Source organism: Homalodisca vitripennis, chromosome X (assembly GCF_021130785.1).
Source record: "Homalodisca vitripennis isolate AUS2020 chromosome X, UT_GWSS_2.1, whole genome shotgun sequence".
NCBI lineage: Eukaryota > Metazoa > Arthropoda > Insecta > Hemiptera > Cicadellidae > Homalodisca > Homalodisca vitripennis.
In genome coordinates, this window is record NC_060215.1 from 90,189,365 (window position 1) to 90,206,162 (window position 16,798).

Below are 16,798 nucleotides of genomic sequence, written 5' to 3' on the forward strand. Positions count from 1 at the left end.
TTCACACACATAACTTGTGAAAGTGAAAATTATTATCACACACATATATACCATTATCTTAAAAACTATAATATGGTAATCGACGTTGAACAATCTGAATAAGGTTCACGATAATTACCGTATTTGTTATCCTATGTGTATCTACAGCGGAAGTTCAAGCCGATATAATAGTAAATGTAAACTTTAGGAAGAAATAATGAATTAACGTAGACTACACAGTATTTGACTGGAACCGAATTGAAGTAAATTACATTCTACATTAACATATACGAACATACATGTCTATCTATGTTAAGAAAGCCTCATGTGTGGGGTGTACCGCCGTTTTTGTTTGGTTTGTGATATTAGTGCAAGCCAATTCTTAGTTGACATTTGCATACCTTCCCGCTATTATAAAACTTGTGGTGGCTTGTGGTGAAAAACTAATGAACATTATACTTCGCGACGAAAACATATTCTTCGGACGTTGAGGATTTACGGCGATGAAAACTACATGGTGTAATAAAATTAATTTGACTATTAGGGCAGCGAACGCGCGTGCGTGCCGACTTCGATCGCCAAGGCTCCGTAATCATTCAGAGGTTACTTTTATAAAATTGTTTTAAACACCGGTTTTAAAACCGTCTTCGGGTGCATAGAGTGTATAATGTGTATATATATTAAAACAAATTATTAGCAATGATACTTATATTACTATAACTATAAAAAATAGTAAATAATATTGATGTTAAGGCAAAAAAACAAAACAACTGACCAACAAGCTATAGTTGAATGACCGAATAAAATGACTGCATAAATTGAAAAAACATACGTTATAGTAATTTAAGTATTGTCGTATTGTCTGTTTTAATACTTGTACAAAGACGTTTAAAACGCTGTAATGGATGTTGTGTAAATATCCACATCTCTATCCCAACTGTAAGTCTTCTGGGCTTATCTAGATTTTCTTATTAATTGCATTTACATAGTAAATTACGAGGTTATCATACATATTTCCCTACATTTGATCCATAGTTATTTTTATATTAGTCATTTTCAAGATTAATGCTTGAATCGTTTTAAACAAGTTCTTTGCTAATAACTTGTAAACTAAAAAATGAGTTTATAGAAACTTGATTTAGAACATAGGTGCCACACGACCTATGTTCTATTTAATATTTTTTGGCCACAGAACTGCAAAGTTTTCCGAATTTGAACATTCTGGTGCTGTAAGAAAAATTTGCAAAAATGGCCATACGATATACCGTTTGAAAGCTCGTCTTGTGCTCTTTCCAATATAAAAATTACACTCGCAACTTTAAGTACAAAAGAACCATAATACAAAATAAAAACACAAAAATCGTCCAAAAATCCCTGCCACTTGGACAAGAGGTTAGATATTTTTCAATTCAAAAATGTTGTTCAAATAGTTCAGCGTTCAAAGGTCTTTAATAAAAGAGTGTACCACATGACTTATGTTCTAACTTGAAATTGTAGAGATTCGAACATGCGACTCTCATTTTCTGGCACACCCAGTTTTGTAAATGCGACAAAAACAAGTTTGCTTTGTTTTCCGTATGTGATATATCAGAGTTACAGTTCAACCACTGGAGATTGCGACCGAGTGGTCTGAAACATCCTATATAAATCTTTTCACTTAACTGTGATACGTTTCCATCTCCGCCTTCGTATACTCCTTAAAATACAAGTAGGCTTTCAAAGTTGAAAATCGTTTGTTCAAAATTTCACCCCCGACCACAGGCATACGTGCGTTACTTTGGTGGCTCCACGTTTATCCTAATGTAACAGTAGTGCGGGCTTTAACATTCTTGGTTTTGGTCGGAGTTGTCGTGGGCTGGTATCGTGTGCGATCCGGACTGGGGTCTGACAGGAGCGAGATACCATCAACATCATGAGCAGGAAGTAGAGACCAGCACCTGCGCTACACCCCTGACTTCGAGTCTCCCCGCCAACCCGGACATTGGTACACAGTACTCTCTCACTCCCACTCTAGTACAGTTGTCAACACATTAAAGTTCATATGCTACTGGGAAACGTTTTCGACTCAGTCAAATACTAATCATCTCTAGGGATCTCTAAATATAATGCGTTCTACAACCGAATATTTTTTATAATACGGTTTTATGAACAAGAAATTCAGATGCTCTTTAGTAGCCCGACATTACCTCCTCTGTACACTTTTTCACTGACCCATAGAGCGTAAATGTTACAGACAACTTTGTTCCTATTATCAGCCTTATTTTTACTCAAAAATTAAAAACTCCTTTGCCGCATAAATAACAACAAATGTAACATTATTTTTTTCATTTTATATAAATTTACATACAAAATGAAAAGAAACCCAAAATACTGTACACAGGAAAAGTAGGCTATTCTTAGGATATTTAGAGAACAGATCTAAAATAACTCTTAACGTGATTTTTAGAGTCTTCACATATAATTTTGCCGTCTTGATGAAACTATTACAAATATTTTAGCCCAATCTTGATCACGAGGTTCTGTGACAAACCTGCTCTTTCTCCGCGGATGTTGTAAAATATCTTGAACTTATTTACTATAAGGTCAGGTTTTGTGATCATTCAAATTATTTCCATTTTAACACTGATATTATTTAGAGCTTTGCACTTCAATGGTGAGATACACGAAGAAGGTATCAGTAGACTATTAATATATCGTTCAAACATACCAATCAAGTAGTAGGCCTAAACGCATAAGTGTACATGTATATCAGCTCGTAGTGCACCCGATTCTAGTAAACCATAGGCAGGAACGCGAGCAGGACGCAGGACGCGGTGAGGTGAGAGTGGATCCCACGTTCCACTTGGCGCTGGCACCAGGGACCGGGTCGCCCGCCATAAACACACACGGCACCACGCCTTATGTTAAGTCTTGCCTAACACTCCGGCGTTCCAGACGAATGTCATTAGCAACAATAACAATAAAACGTCGTGAAGGGACAATATAAAACACGTAGGTACCACATTATGTACATACAAGAAATAATTACGCATGAACCTGAAGTGACGTTACATGAGCCCAATCATTACTCATCAAGTAAACATTAACATCGTGTCGTGACGCGCCAAGTAGTAAAATACAACGGAGAGCTATGGACCCATCTTACCATTGTGTTTTTACGTGGACTGGTGACTTTGAGTAATTCAGAGTATAGCGCTTTAGTTTTATAATAACATCGCAGTAGTGGTGTATCTCCAGGCTACTCCTTTGTCTTCAAGTCTAAACCGAACCCTACACGGCCGTGATACCCAGGCCGTACAGCAAAAGCAGAATTCCTGAAATCCAACAAGTGCGGTAAGACGAACCGGTGCACTTGAGCCAGATAAGACACGAACCGGGGTAGGTGGAGGAGTCCTGGCTACTCGACACCGCCTGGTGGCACAGGCACGCGGGAGAGCATGCGGGTGCGAGACAGGCTGTCCCCAGTATCGAGTGAACATCCTCACCGTCTCACCTCGCAGACATCTTCCTTTTTTATACTTTAAAACAAAATGGTGGCTCATCTCGACCGGTCGTCTCTTTGTCCCCGTTCAGAGAGATTAGAGTCACAATGTTAACTGATGACGGTGTATCAAGTGTTCAGTTTTCCAGATGCCACAGGCAGAGCCGTACTCACGGGTAACAGTGTCTATCGTATGGTGGAGACGAGGAAGCCAGTGTCAGCCTGCTCCAGGACACTTAATTATCGCTACCGATTGCAGTGGTGTCTATTTAACAAATACTGCAGAATGAAAGGGAACGCGTCTACGCATACTGGAGGGCCTCATTCAGGATTTCAGCTCCCCTCTACACCTAAACTGACTTAGTTTTATGAATTCTCCTTACAAATATTGTTTAAAAAGCACAGTGATAGTTATATTCTTATGGTATAAGTAAAATGTAGTATGAAGTTAAGATAGTCGATTTTAAACATCTTCCCAATTAGGCACATGAAGCTATTTGTATTTTTAACAAAATAAATTTTGGTGATTATATATATATATATATATATATATATATATACACACACACACACACACACACACACACACACACACACACACACACACACACACACACACACTAAGACATTACAAAAACATTTGACCCTTGTGAACATGCATATCTTTTGCAATATTTTGAGAAAACGTTCAAATATCAACAGATCAACTGTAAGGACGAAATATAGTTCCGAGCTAAATGGGTGAGGGATAATCCTTAGGACTAAAAATTAGCTCCATAAGTTAAGGGTTAAGGTAATCGCTATCTAAAAGACAATCCAGATAGCTTCACGAGCTAAAGGATTTTTACGACAATAAGGTAGTTTTGAACTAAAATATGCCGAGTTAGCTCTAATTTCCAGATCTGACAGAGAGCAGGATCAAGCTCGTGACGTGATTAACGTGATTTTGTAAATCCACACATAAAGTATCGATTAAACCACCACCACGCTGTGACAAAATCACGTATTTAGCATTCATAGACGACGAAAAGACGATCTTGATGATCGTAATGTTGTCAACGTACAACGCTAGATTTGCAGATGGACACCTCGCATCATGCAATAACGCAACATGGCCTTGCCACGCTAGGATCACAGCTATCTTGTATCACAATGTACTTTAAACGATCGAGCCCCTAAATATCTGCCCAGTCAAACTACTCAAGATGGCATTTCTAGGATTTCTAATCACGTTATTTTATCTATTGTCTCCGTTTTGTAATTATCTAGTAACCCTGTTTTGTAAAAAAATGGCGCTTACTGTTGAAATGCCAAATGTAAACAATACATTGAAATGCCAAACATGTATTAAATATTAATTAGAGCATGCAGTGAAAACACAGCTAGATTCCCTTGGTTGTCAAAACTTCTCCGACTTGTCACACGCCCTTGGGTGCACCCGTGATGTGTGACTGGTAGGTTACACATGGCTCGGATCACACCAGCATCTCATACTGGCTACTTCCACCCAGAAGTTAATATTTTGTCCATGACATATCTCTCCAGTATTGTGTCGTGTGTGTATACAATAGATATGACTTGGTTCATTTGCACATCATTAAAAATCTTATTCATTGCGCAAAAGTTGGTTGACTGTTGCAAGGCTGCTATCAAGTCATCAAACGTATGCATGCATGCACAGCACAACAACGAATGAAACTAAAGAAACAAAGTTTTGGCACCTTGAAGGAAGACGATTTGAAGACTCGATGGAATGAAGGAGCTAGGAGTAAAAAATGTGCAAAAGTGCACGAAAAAAGGTACGTGCATTAGAACATCGAATGGTACGGACGATTTTCTATGCTTTAGTTTTAGGTGGTTTTTTTGGCATAAAATTCCAAGTTACTGATTAGTTTCCGCCTTACTGGCAATACTCTATTAACCAAGAATAAAATAAAACGATGCAACGCAGTACCGAAGAAACCTTAAAGAAAGAGATGGCGCAAATTACAAACAGGCATATGGGCGGACTGCCTTTGACATCTACAAAATCAATAGCGTTCTTCCATGGACCCAGTGGAATCTATGTCCTAAGGTACTAGACTCACTCTAGAACCGTTATATCAAGATTTATCGCACAGACGAACGGGCGGACATCGACATGTTTCAAGAAGAAAATGCCGGACCTCAATAAGTAGTGAAATGACGAAAACCACATAGCGTAAATAGGCTATATGGTCATAGTGACTAGTCGCAGAGCCAATAATCTACCTAGAACCGATATGTAACAGAAGTACGACTCAATATTGGGTGTACCCTGAGGTAATTACGATCAAGAATGTATTGCTACAAGGTCTGCCTGACTTAGGTTCGTGGAAGATGGTTTCTCACATATTGTGAACCAAATTATTCACCTCTTATTATCGTCATACCTGTTTAGTTAGTGGCCAAATAAACCGTTATGATTTTAATGTTAGTTTATTAAATTGTAAGGTTAGCTAAGAAGACTGAAAGTCTCGAATCGCCGGAGAATCCACCACCCCTTGCTCTAGCTGCTACCGGATTACGCTCTATAAATTCTGTGCCCGACCCCCGCTCCACCACGCCCAGCCCAGGCCCCGGCTTCTATTGTCGAGCAGGTAGCGAGAACCCCTCACCCACCGCCCCCACTCATCTAAGAAATCCTAGACCTCAGCTAAGTGCCCGCTTCCTCTCCGACTAGGAGCAAAAACAGATCTCTTCCTCCAGTTTTAAAGGCCGTTTTCACTTTTTCTCACTTACAAGGTCCCCTGCTGACTGAGTACAATACGTATGAATTTCTGTTCCAAATATTACAATCAGGTATGGAGAAAACGCACAGATAGATGAGCTTATATTTCTCAAACGACAATTTTAATATTTGTTTCTCGATCCCAAAATATACATGACAATACAAATTAATAAAACACACACGACAGATAAGGTGAGACCACTAAAATGTTTAGTGAATGTTGCACAAGAATTTAAAATCGGCCTACACAACAGAACGATGCAATTTAGTGGCTTTAGTGGCGATGACACTCACGATATGTTGACTAAGGCTTATCTGACCCAGTCACACAGGTTAGACTAGTGGTGTAAGAACTTACTGTAGTATTATTTATTAGCATACTCAAAAAAACCCCACTCTAATAATGGAAACATTACACTTCTCATTGTTGTAACTACCAGTTTTCACGTCAATCTCGGTTTAATTTCGTCCCCTGCTACCACTGACCCAACTTTTATTCTGCATTTGGCTAACACATCCATTTCGCAATTAAGATATTTATGAATTACGGCAGAGGCTTCAGAAGGAGTAATTTAGGGCGTCATGTCCTTAGTACTGCCAGACAGTTTCCAGATAATTATATATTGAATAATAAAATATTTGGTGAGGTAAATCACTTCTAGAAAGAAATAAAACCTGTATAAAATATAAACAATGCTACAAAACAAAAGATATAAATCTATTCTCACATTTCCATATTTATATAATAACTTTGTATAGAACTACCTACATATAAATACGAGTACCTCCCAGTTCCCACAAACTTAATTACAAACCATTAATTTCTGAGCTTCAATTAAAAATTGCAGTGAAGAGCAGGAGTTATAGTTATGAAACTCAGATTTATTTGATACATGGTGGTCGACATGTTAATTCTTAAATACTGTAACTTTATCCCATTCATTTTGCTCAACTTATTACATGTTGAGCTACTTGAATAATCTTAAATGATTTAGATAGTATAAGTTGAATGTATGCAACCAGAATGTCTGTCATTTTACACAAAAAAAATGGTAAATAAACACAATAATAAAAGTTACAAGAGCAAGCAATTGAAATCTGTGTCAGACAATTTAAAACTGTTTTTCATAAAAATTTAAACATTTTCAGAGAAGGGACCTTCCGTTAAAGGAGAATTTCCACCTTTTTCTCTAGTGCTATTAATAAACTACACTACTCAAAGACATATAATTCTCCTATAAGTTAAACACAGGTCGAGTTTAGGATAATTCCTGCTGTATTCTCAACCTTGTTTGCAAACATTAATCTGGACACTGAGACTTGACATATCTCCAGAACAATGAATGTTAACATTTTCAAGCTAAGCGTAACTCATTCTATTCTTTTGTAAACCCCCTACCAGCACCCGAGGACTTATATATAATGAACCTCTTCACTTGAATTATTCTTTTTTTTCTTCACCAAGGTTTCCTACACCAGCATATCTTTCAAATATGTATGCAGTACCTACTTTGAATTTGTTCCAAAACCCCAATTTAAATATTCAAATTGAAAATCAATCTTTTAATGTTGTGTTTTCAATTAAATAAATGTACATACCTTCTTTTTACATTTTAAACTTGGCCAATTTGTTTATAGACAGTGAATAAAACACATTGTAGAGTTGAAATATGAGAAACTAAGGTTAACTTATTGCAATCCAAACTACTGTATTAGTACCACATATTTATGTTTACAGTTCATACTTAAAATAAAATTTGAAGTATATTTCAAAATCAAATTATTTTAATAAACTGCTAGCCTTTTACCTTCTCTGAATGAAATTGAAAATGAAAAGAATTCTATTGGTAGGGTACATTTTAATATATATATATATATATATATATATATATATATATATATATATATATATATATAATTATACACATATATAATTGTATATTAATATAAAACAATCATTTTATGATCATTTTCCATAAAATAGGAAAATAGAACAAACTTTTTACCATTGCAAGAGGAATTATATTTACTAATTTAGATAACTTTGTAAACAGGTAAAAAATATAGCTGAAATATGCTAATTTGTTTGCAATGCTTATATAAATTATATCTTAAGTGACATTTAAAATTAAATATCACAAGGAAATTTATATTTTATACATTAAAATATGTCATAACCATAATAAAAATGTATAGTTTTCTGAGGGCCTGACTTTAAGATAGGCCCAATTACCAATTGAAATGCCCACAATTCCTTGAGGAATGATTAGAACCTTGATTATTTTTCCTGTCTCCTGGGAAGGCATCTTGAAGTGCCTTCTAAAAACAAATCTTTTATAATTTACCTAACAAATATAATTACCCATATTCATGTTAAAGAACATGAGTTTCTGAACACAATAACCAAGTTTAAGCCACATAGCAGCTTCTGACAAGCACAGCTTGAGATTTCACTTATCTCTACAACAATAGGTCTAGTAGAGAGACAACTTTATTAGAGTAGGCAATTAACTTGGTGGTACTGTGTAGAGCAATTCAAGGTTCTGGCTCAACTATTATACAATTTAATGGTAGAGCACAAACTTCATAATTCCTGCCATGAAATGGTGTAATAAAACTGTTTATTTACTTGTAAATGCCAACCAAAAGAAATTGATTTACCTTCACCTAGTTGCTTTACCTTCTGACCTTTCCTTTTGTCTGCAGTTTTGTCACAGGCTTGCCCAGCTCTGTAATTGCCCACACTTTCAAATTGCTCATCATTTCAATCTTTTAAGATGAGCAATGTCTAACTTGTACTCTAGTTTGGTTTATTTGAAAAACAGTAACCTAATTTTCAGGAAACCATTTATTATAGTAGGTTTTTACTTTATTAAATATTTAAGAATATTGGTGGTGTTGATCTTTAAATTTGTATAATGAAAGTGAAATTATACACAATAACATACACTAGAGTCTCCAAATTCGTCCTTACTATTACTATTTATTTTATTCAATTATTTCAAGATTAGCCTAAAAAGATTTTAAAATAATGTAAAATAGAATTCTGCATTGTGCTTCAGAATAAATCACTAAGTTGAAGATATTAATTACAAAACATTGTCAAGAAATTCCCATTTTCCTTACTGACCTACCATGAAACCATGCAGATCAAGAAAACCAACCTGACTACTGGCTACCTTAACTAAAAAGGTAGCTCTCTGGGCTTTCCAGGAGCCCAGAGCCAATTTTTATTGCTTAGCAAACACACTAGCTTTTCTTTAAAATTATAGAGGAATTTCCTCCGAAAAAGAAATTTTGATTGTCAGCCGCGCTAGAATTGGTGGTGATCGAAATTGTAGCAAAAGGATTCAAAATATCAAACAATATATTTTCTCAATATAAAAAAACCATTTGATATTTATATTTAATACATAAATATTTAAAATTAACTGTCAGGAATGTACATAATAGTCATACTATGTCAAGTGACATGGTAAAGAGACTTAAAGTGGCCATTTTCAGCCAAATACTAATTTTTATTATTTATTTTAAATTATAAGATTCAAATTAGCTCTCAGTTAACTCTGAATTCAGTTTTTGTTTAAAAAAAATTTTAATGACTGCCATTTTAGACAGTGGTTAGAACTTAGTTTTCTTGACTAGTACAATATTACTGGTTTTATATTACCGGTGAGGTACTATTCATAAGATTAGTGGCTTGTCTACGTAGTTCAGTGGAAAGGCATTAAAGTAGTACATATAATGAAATGTGGTAAATTAGGCCATTACAGAAATGCATCACCACATATGCAGTACATTTATGTCTCATGTAACTTAACATTTGAAGGAGTAATACCCAATTTTGTGTCAGCTGTACACAATTAGTAAAAAATGAACTGTTGAACCTGTAGTTGAATTATAGAGAAGGAAACTTATGAGTTAAGCTTTCTTTTTATGCGTGTCATAATTTTCAACATAAAATATAAAATATTTTATTTCAAATATAAAATGGATATCGATTTATCTCCATCATTTATTTTACACAATATCTTTATTATTTGTGATTTTTTTTTAACTGTAAATTTCTGTGTATGTATACGAATTTTGAAAATTTTAAATTTTAAAAACAACCCAAAGGATGTTATAACAATAGCCATATATATATATTTTATACATATGGCTAAATCTTAAATAGAAATCATTAAATCCTGTCATCAATTAAGAATGTTCAATTTAGTCAGTATAAAACTAGATATATTCAAAAAATAATGGCATGTAACCAAAATAACAAAAAAATCCTCGGTAACACGTTTTCAGATACGAGTGACATATTCATCTGACTGTGGTTGTGAAAATAGGTTTGTCAATAGTCTGCCGGTCACAGTTACAAGAAAGTATGTAGACCGATTGTCACTAACTGACCTGGGTCTGAGATACAGGCGGAGTATCGGCGTACTCTGTGTAATCGACGGCTCCCGTGTCACTGACGAACATCGCGGCTTCCACCAGCCCGGGGACACTGACCGAACTCCTCAGATCCTCCACTTCCTCGTGTCCGTGTACACGCCCCCGGTCCACGTGGTTCTTCAGCCGGTGTTTCAACAGGTGGTCGGGGCCTCCTGTCAACTTGAGGTAGAGGTACGGATCCACGGCGGGTTGGGTCTGTCGCTGAGACTCCATATTGACGGGTCGCATCACTGGATCGGACCGGTGTCACTCTGCCGTCGCACAACGTATCGCGCCCGCAACTCTCACTGACTACCGACAGCGACTGACTGACACTACTTGCAGCGCCGCTCCACCACTGCCTGCCGTTACTCCGCTAGCCAGCCACCGGCCGGAGTGGAGGGGATAGCCCCTGCCGCTGACTCTACCTCTACCCCTGCTACGGAACTACCGCACTTGTTGAAAACATTCGCTCAGCTGCAATACTACCACCCAATTAGTGTTGAGTCGAAAAGACGTTTTTCCGGTAGTATCGGAATGTCTTAATGCTGCTAAAAACTAATAAAATATCCATACTCTACACCTGCTGTCACATATTTAATTAATGTACTTCATTTTTATTTATTATTGTTTTAAAGCGTGTTATTATTAACCCCTCATTTGGCGGTAATTTCGCTTCTAATTGGTAAACCATTTTCAAGCGCCATGTAAGAGTAATTTTTAATTTTAAAAGTAGGAATATAAAACAATTATATAAAAATAATAATAAATATACAATTAGTTTTCAAATTTGTAGAAATAATTACACAATGTTAAGAATTTTCTTATTTTTAATGCACAGTATTAATTTCGAGAAATATACAAATAACAAGCAGGCATTAAAAAGAACTATTTGTGAGAAAATAAAACCATACTTCTCAGCAACAAGTTTATATAGATTTTGTACTAAATGGGAGTCAGTGCAACACTTGCTTTACTATGTTCAATAAGTAGAGCAAATTTCAATGTCAGAAACTATAGTGCAGTGCAAGGTATATTCCATCCAACTGAACATTGAGTCTCTTCCACCCAACCAGTAATAGCATATTTTGTTCACTGACTGTGTGACAGAGGAAATAATGGCAAAAAAGTGAGAATGAAATTTTGTACCTGATCTTAGAAAGTGAACCTATAAAACTCAGTTGTAACTTGTTTCAGACATCATTCATTGTTCAAGCCTACACTTTTTACTTTTTAATTGAAATGACAAACCAAAACATGTTGAATATGTAATCAAATTTATAAAAAAGCAAGACAAAAATTTGGTTATATGTTTTTGTATAAAAGTCATAAACCAAAGATGTTCCATAAAAAGAGAAATGTCAATTGTTACAATATTAACTATTAAACTCTACAGCATTAGAGAGATTCCCCTCATGATAGTTAGTTTGTTTTATACACATTTTTTCAACAAGGGATTTGAGTTCTTATCTCCACTAATCAAATGATTCACTACTTCAACACTGGATAGAATGAACCAGGAGCTAAGATCTGACTTTTTATTTGTAGCCTGATAAGCCACATGATCTTTTATAACATGTAACTTTTGTTGTGGGGTATTTGCAATGTCAGTACCACCTCTATCATCAACTCTGGTTGAACTGCAAACCTGTATTATACCTACAATGAACTTAACCTACCTGTATAAAAAACCAAAATGATTAGATTTTTCACCAAAATTTATAAAATGTTGGATGTGTACAGACGTGTTGGTCATACATTACTTCTTACTAATTCCTAAATGCAAATTGAATGTCCTATATTTTCTAAATTTCTTATATGTGGCATTTATGAAAGAAATCTCACATAGTTTCATTGTTTCCTTTTTAAATTAAATTCCATGAAACTAATTTTGCTTTATTCTTCTGATAAAATACAGCTTCTGCCTTTTTATTTCATTTCTCATACCTGAAATTTAAAAAAGGGAAAGGCAGTCGTGGAACTGCTATATAATATAATTCTACTATATTATATTATATTTTACTCTAACTTTATATAAACAACATCACTTCAATTATAACATACTCAAATTTCTATCTTTGCAATTATACGTTCACTGTTTACCAAACGAACTAGCCAATTTTGTGTCACTACTCAACTTGGATATTGAAGCTATTAACTTTTGGGTAACACAACAAGGACTGAACTAAATGAAAGCAAAACTCAAGCAATGATAATTGGTAACTCGAGAATGATAAACCACATTAATCTTGACACCACACCAAAATTTAAACTTAACAGTTATGAACTAAATTACCAAAAATTCGTGGACTCATTATGAACACAAATCACAAATGGACTGACCAAGTTACGATAATGTGAAGAAGAGTCTTTGCTGGCATCCATGGTTTGAATTGATTTGCCTTGTACATGCCATTCAATATTAAGATGATGCTCATTAAGACTCTTATACTACCACACTTAGACTACTGTAACATTGTGATGAGTGACATGACCTTTGAGCAATTGGGACAGACTCCAGCACAGTCAGAACTATTGTATTAGATTTATTTTTAATCTCAGGCATCATGAGCATGCTACACAATATTTTCAGCAACTGTCATTCATGAAACTTCATCAACTACGTAAATTCCACATAATTTCTATTCTACATTTAATTATCAAAACCAAATATCCTGTTTATCTGTCCGATAATTTCAAATGTATCTCTGATATTAGTGAACAACCTACAAAAAGGGGAGCCACATTAATATCAATTCCAATTCATCGATCAAGAACTTTTAATAAGTCCTTTACTGTTCAGGCTTGCTGCCTTTGGAACGCTCTCCTTGATGATATTAAATGTATTGAGGACCGTGGACGCTTCGGGGCCTGCTGTTGTGGGGCCCGTGGGGGTGACAGGTGTTGCTGCTTGTTGCGGTCATGTGGTCAATCGGTTTGATTAAATGTGTCTTCATTTTGAACTTTTCTTGTTTTTATTACAATATATATCAACTTTTTCTTTTGTATTTAGAGTTTTGAATTCATTTCAGTATATAGATTTTTACTTTAAGTTCATTTAATTTTGTATAGGTTAAGCCATTTTGTTATTTTATTTAATAATTTACTGCAATTGAATCATACTATTGTAAATTTACTGTACACAATATGACGTTGAGTGGTAGAAAGGGCTTGATAGCCCTAATTCCACCTCAGTTTTCATTTCAAAAATGAAATTATGGGTTTCCATATCTTGTTGTACTCATGTTTTTATCGGTTGACATTATTAAATTAAATTTATCTTTTAAAAAGTCAACGAATGGTTTTGATGTTTCTTCAGCAAAATTGGAATTAAAATCAGTTTTTAAGTAATTTATTTTTAAGTGAAAGTAAGGCCCAATGTAATTGAGTAAAGGTTATAAATCAGCAGAAAGACTAATTTTCTTCCAGGATTAAATTACACTATAGATTTGTTAGCTAGAAAAGACCTAATCAATTTATTTTGAACCCTTTTTTAAATCTCGTCAGGACCAAACTAGTAGGAATTAATATTAATCGTGCTGAAATTCAATTTAGAATTCTATTAGCTTTAAATACTGCTATTAAATGATGAAGTAAGTTAATCAGTTTTACGTTGGATTCATCAATAAATAAATTAGTAGTTCGTAGATTTATTCAAACCAGTATTTTACTATATATTTTAATCTCTTTGTAATGATTGTTTAGTGTGGTAAGTTTTTTAGTGTGTTAAAAGTCAACATAGCACATTAGTAATTGATTTTGTAAATTTTGACTGGTTTTAATTGGAGCGTAACCTAACCTGAAAATTCCACAACCAAGGAAAATCTGCAGAAGCAGGGATGGATCCAGACGATGCGATATCTCGGACAACATTTATGGCAATAATAATATGAGTAAACTAATCGAACTGTTAAAAAATAAATAATTGTAAAACACTACATATATTAGAGAAGAGTTTCGTTATTTTCCTTATCATATTTAATGGTGTATGATACTGTGGTTTATATTTTCCTTTTAATCTCTCCTAACAAATTTTTCATTAACGTCAACTTTTGTTAGTTCAGATCAAATGGTTATATAAAGGTTTGTTTACATTTCGGTAAAGCTGTCATTCACTTTGAAAGCATGCAGAAAACATAAACATGCTTTTCTCACTAGCCAAACATACATCCATAGCCCATCAAAAGAAGTAGTCATTTCAACAAGGAGCGACAGTAACCTCTCACTAGCACGCCTGGATAGCCACTGACCGGAGAAGAGAACCACCAAGACATCAAAATGGCTAACCTTAGCGGCTACAGAGCAAACAAGCGTGATGTTCCGTGATGCAAAACAAAAGTTTTCTCCCCATGCAAAACATACATTCATAGCCTGCCAAAATAAGCAATCACTCAAAAAAACAGTTTGATGTATTCTCTACATTAAAAAGTATTATGATGCATTATTCTTAGATTACACTCTGATGCGCCACAGACGTGGCAGTAAGTACTATTATATTTTTGTTTATATGCATACTGCATTTTTTGTTATTCCTTCTTTACTTGTATTTAAATTAAACATAATTAATATCAACATATGAATGGACAATTCAATATGTTTAAAAATTGTTATACACTTTATCCACCTGGAAGATTAAACAATACATACCAAACTGAACTATCTGGCATCAGGACATATGGATTGTCATGGGCATATTCATACAGCTGGTTTTTATTTGAAGTTTAATGCCACATAGCAGATTTTGTTATAACACAGATTCATTGTAATTTCTATACTGCTACTTGATAACAGCAATGGCAATATTCACATGTTGGTTATTGCTATACTTTAAGGATGCAAATGACACGTTGTACACAATATGCAGTGCATAATCTGCCTAATCCACCGCTTAAACATTCCATTGAAGTGTATATTACACATTGTTTCATGAGGTCTATGTTCAGTGGACCTGGATTTGAAGGTGATTGAATAACTCTAAAATCTGGTTCTGGTGAAAATCTCTCTAATGACCAGAGTGGTGAAATCATTAACAATTCCTAGCTTGTGATAAATACAGAGCAAAAGTATGTACAGTATATATACCAAAATATACTGATATTGTAGCCTATTAGTATAAGGATTATGAGATAAAAGCGCACAGCGAATAAAGCACGCATGGTAATTCTGACAAAAGTATGCATTTTTTCAAGGTTGATAGAGGATGTGAACACAAACTTTTTTGTCCAATACACATGGGGTAGCATATTTTTCGATTCCGAGAAAATCGAGAATTTGTGAAACACCTCCGTTTAGGCAACACGTACCTTTTTGAGATTCGGCCAACGCAAAGCTGTTGAAATAAAACTTGATTTCCTTCATTAACACATAAAAGAACCACATAATGTGAACGTGAATGTAAAAATTAGTATTATTACAGGAAATGTTCAAAATTTCTCCTGTTTGTGTAGATGCAAAGCTGAGCTCTTAATAACATTGACTACGTTACATTTTGAAAGAATCAGGGTTTTTCTCCCATTTCTGCTGTTGCAGCTACAACACGCACGATTAGGGTTTCAACACCCTGGTGTTTCATTTACTGGTGTCTCGTACACAGGTCTTTTAGAAAGCCCCACTGGAAAAATCCAGCGGTGTAAGATCGTGAGACCTTGCAGGCCAGTGGACAGGGCCATTCCTCCCAATCCTTTGTCCTGGATACTCCTGGTTCAGGAAATCATGCATCACTCAGAGAAAGTGTGCAGGAGCGCCATTGTGTTGGAACTACAATCAATGTCACACCTGAAGGGGCACATCTTCCAGCAATTCCAGCAGTACCTCGCAAAGAAATACACCATAGTTATGACGATTGAGGTTGTATGGCCTAAATACACGTTTTGCAACATTTCATCCCAGACGTTTACTGAAAACCTTTCCTGGAAGTGATACACCTGCATAGCACGAGGATTGTCTTCCACCCAATTATTTTTGTTCCTAGTATTCAAAAAGCCTTGCCTGGTGAAGGTGGCTTCATCTTTGAATAGCACAATAGAACTAAAATCAGGGATGCTTTAGAATAAAAACTCACGGAATGCTTCACGATTACGGAATGTCAGTAGGGCTAAGCGTTTACACTTTTTCGATTTTATACAGATGGCGCAAATTTTCATGTACTATCTTCCAAACAG

General features: G+C 35.1%; 1 protein-coding gene across 7 annotated transcripts in view; it reads right to left on the minus strand.

The window, feature by feature from the left end:
* Positions 1-16,798, minus strand: part of LOC124369333 (protein daughterless) — a 142,148-nt gene that overhangs the window by 94,618 nt on the left and 30,732 nt on the right. The window contains exon 1 of one of the 7 annotated variants that reach the window (XM_046827296.1): positions 10,614-11,029. The exons of the other annotated variants lie outside the window; for them this stretch is intronic. Within the exon in view, the coding sequence (XP_046683252.1) occupies positions 10,614-10,886 (273 nt within the window). The 5' untranslated portion in view covers positions 10,887-11,029. Of the gene's footprint in view, positions 1-10,613; positions 11,030-16,798 lie in introns of those variants that run through there. 7 annotated transcript variants of the gene reach the window in all.